The sequence below is a fragment of the Arachis duranensis genome, chromosome 2, assembly GCF_000817695.3.
Source record: "Arachis duranensis cultivar V14167 chromosome 2, aradu.V14167.gnm2.J7QH, whole genome shotgun sequence".
Taxonomy (NCBI): domain Eukaryota; kingdom Viridiplantae; phylum Streptophyta; class Magnoliopsida; order Fabales; family Fabaceae; genus Arachis; species Arachis duranensis.
In genome coordinates this window covers 79,927,554-79,931,069 of record NC_029773.3, presented here as the reverse complement: position 1 = coordinate 79,931,069, position 3,516 = coordinate 79,927,554, and the positions used below count along the sequence as shown (strand labels likewise).

At 43.5% G+C, this 3,516-nt stretch overlaps 1 protein-coding gene across 1 annotated transcript; it reads right to left on the bottom strand.

The window, feature by feature from the left end:
- Window positions 1–730: 730 nt before the first annotated feature.
- On the bottom strand, window positions 731–3,172 carry LOC107475258 (uncharacterized). The gene is made up of 2 exons (XM_016094889.1): window positions 2,501–3,172; window positions 731–1,642 (listed from the first exon to the last, which is right to left on the bottom strand). The coding sequence occupies exons 1-2, from the start codon at window positions 3,170–3,172 to the stop codon at window positions 731–733; spliced, it is 1,584 nt and encodes a 527-aa protein (XP_015950375.1).
- Between the last annotated feature and the right edge of the window lie 344 nt (window positions 3,173–3,516).

The following is a 3,516-nucleotide window of genomic DNA, read 5'->3' as shown; positions in this document are numbered from 1 at the left end:
GGCATACGCTTGTAAGCGTACGTTCCAAAGGGGCAAGTAAATCTGATTTTTTCTTGGTCCTCTAGAGCAATGTGAATTTGGAAGTATCCGGAATAACCATCAAGAAAGCAATAATATGATTTACCGGCTAGTCGATCAAACATTTGATCAATGAACGGTAGTGGAAAGTGATATTTTCTTGTGGCCGCATTCAACCTTCGGTAGTCTATGCATACTCTCCAAGAATTTTGCACTCTTGTCGCTATAAGTTCACCGCTTTCATTTTTTATTGTGGTCACCCCGGATTTCTTTGGCACCACTTGGACCGGGCTTACCCACTCGCTATCCGAGATAGGATAGATGATGTCCGCTTCAAGTAGCCGAGTGACCTCTTTTTTCACAACCTCAAGAATGGTTGGATTAAGTCTCCTTTGAGGTTGTCGAACCGGTCTTGCTCCTTCTTCAAGAAATATGCGGTGCTCGCATACTTGGGGGCTTATTCCCACTAGATCCGCCAAAGTCCACCCGATTGCCCTTTTGTTTTTCCTCAATACATTTAGCAATTTTTCTTCTTGTTGAGGGGTTAACTCTTTTGCAATTATCACAGGGAGTTCTTGGGCTTTATCAAGATATGAGTATCTTAAATGGGGTGGTAGTGGCTTCAATTCCATCTTTTTGTCATTCTTTGAAGTTTGAGTTTCCGGGTGGGTTGTATGGTGTGTGGTGTTTAATTTGCTTGGATCTTCATTTGCTACTTCTCATCTAACTTTGCAAGGTGCACTTTGGCAACCATGTTGTCAATTGGGTCACACCGGAATAGAGAGTGATTCTCCGGTGGATGCTTCATTGCTTCTTCTAGGCTAAAACTTACGACTCTCCCATCTATCTCAAATGAGTAGGTTCCCGAGTAGGCATCTAGCTTAAATCTAGAAGTTCTCAGGAATGGTCTTCCAAGTAGGATAGATGATGCTCTCTCGGTTTCGCTTGATGGCATTTCAAGGACATAGAAGTCAATTGGAAACACCAACCCTTTGATATTCACCAATACGTCTTCCGCAACACCCGTCACGGTTATTATGCTTTTATCCGCTAGGACAAATCTTGCCGTCCACCTTTTTAGTGGTGGCAACTTCAATATCCGGTAGACAGAGAGTGGTATGATGCTAACACATGCTCCGAGGTCACACGTACAATCTATAAATTGAACTCCATTGACGGTGCAAGTGACCATACAAGGGCCCGGATCATCACACTTCTCGGGCAATGCTCCCATTAAAGCGGAAATAGAACTCCCCAATGGGATGGTTTCCAATTCAAGAATTCTATCCTTATTCATGCATAGATCTTTGAGGAATTTTGCATATCTAGGAACTTGATGGATGGCATCAAAGAGGGGGATGGTTACCTCAACTTTCTTGAACATTTCTACCATTTTGGGGTCGAGTTCTATGCGCTTTCTAGCTTTCTTTGCAAGTGATGGGAATGGGAGTGGTTGAGCAATTTCTTCTTCCAAGGTTCTCTTGGCTTTGGGGGTCTCCTTTGTTGGTTGAGTTTCATCCTCAATTATAGCTTGTGGTGTCTCCTCTTCCTCTACCTCTTCTATATCTATTCTCTCCTCCTCTTGGGTGATTGTGATAGGATTTGAGTCTTGTGTTTCCTTCTCCTTTAATTGTGTTCCGGATCTAAGGGTGATGGCATTGATGCCCCCCTTAGGATTGGGTTGAGGTTGAGAGGGAATGACGCTTTGGATTGGGGGTTGAGGAGTGGAATTTGATGGTGTATCCATTCGTGCAAGAAGAGCTTGTAGTGTAGAGGTGAGGCCGGTGAGGCCGGAAGCAAGTGTGTTTTGTAGTTCCTTTTGGCCTTGGATGATGGTCCGGAGTGTTTCGTCTTGGTTTGAGGGGGTGGTTGCATATGTGAGTTGAGGAGCTTGTGATTGGTTGGGTGGTGGTCTTTGATGTGGTGGTTGATATGTTTGGTAGTTTCTTTGTGGGTTTTGTTGGTTGTATGGTTGATTTTGTTAGTTGTATGGTGGCCGGTTTTGTGAGAAATTTTGTGAGTTGTTGTTCCATCTTTGACCTCCTCCGTTGTTGTTGTTGTCCCTATTTCCTTGTTGGTGATTGTCTCTCCAATTTTGATTATGGTACCCACTCCCTTGATTGTAGCTCCCTCCTTGATAAGGGTGCCCTTGGTTAGAATTACCGCCTTGGTAGTACCCTTGATTTGGGCGGTCATAGAAATTATGGGTAGCCGCCAATGTGTTATCTTCTTGAAGGCTTGGGCACTCATCTGTGTAGTGAGAATAGCAAGAACAAATGCCACATACTTTTTGAGGGACCAATTGTTGGTTGTGTTGTTGAGGGGGTGGGGGTTGTTGTTGGTATGATTGAGATTGTTGTGGTTGTTGTTGGTTCAATTGGAGTGGTTGTGATTGTTGTTGGTTCAATTGGAGTTGCCTCAAGATGGATGTCATTTCGCTCAAGGATTGAGTTAAAGCAGTGGTTTCACTACTAGTTGATACCTCATTCACGGTCCTCGGACGGTTGACTCTTCGTCTCATATTTTGATTGGATTCGGCTAAGTCAATGATAAGTTGCCATGCCTCCTCCGCTGTTTTATATTTGGACAAAGAACCATTGCTAGAGGTGTCCAAGAGAGTTCTATCTTGTTCTCGCATCCCTTGACATATGTATCCAAGCAATACTTGAGTGTCAAGCATGTGATTAGGGCATGCGTCTAGTAGCTTAGGAAACCGTTCCCAATACTCGTATAGCGGTTCCGTTTCACCTTGCACAATACAAGACATTTCCTTCCTTAGCCTATCCATCTTCTCCGGGGGCAAGAATTTATCCAAGAATCCTCTTCTAAGTAAGTCCCAATCGGAGGTGACTTCACTAGATAGAGTGTAGAACCATTCTTTCGCCTTGTCCTCAAGAGAGAAAGGGAAATCAAACAACCATATAGCAACTTCATCGGATCCTTCCCGTCTAGTGGTTGAGCATATATGATGAAAGTCCTTGAGATGTCGAATAGGGTCTTGTGCGGGAAGCCCATGAAACTTAGGTAGGAGGTTAATCAAAGCGGTTTTCAATTCAAAGTTTGCATTTAAGTTGAGGTGAGTTACATGAAGGGGTTGAAGGACATAATCCGGTGCACCCGCTTCCTTGATGGTAACTCTCCTCGGAGCATCCATGGTGTTAGTACCTAAAATGAAAGAAGAATTGTTAGTGATATTGATGGAAGTATGACTAATGCCTTCTTTGTGTGACGGTTCAATGTTCACTTTTAGTAAGGTGGTTGAGGTGGTAAAGACCTCTTCACCTTTCCCAAACTTTAGCCGCCTCCGAGCTTGTCTAATATGAAACAAAGTTCGTTCTATTTCCGGATCAAGAGGGACTAAGCTCGGATTCGGTTGTGAACGCGTCATGCAATGAAGGGGAAGTGAGATTCATGGTAACGATGAGGGGTTAATCACTTGAACAAATTACAATGAAATGCAACTATGTACATATATACACATTCATTCCAAACAATAAC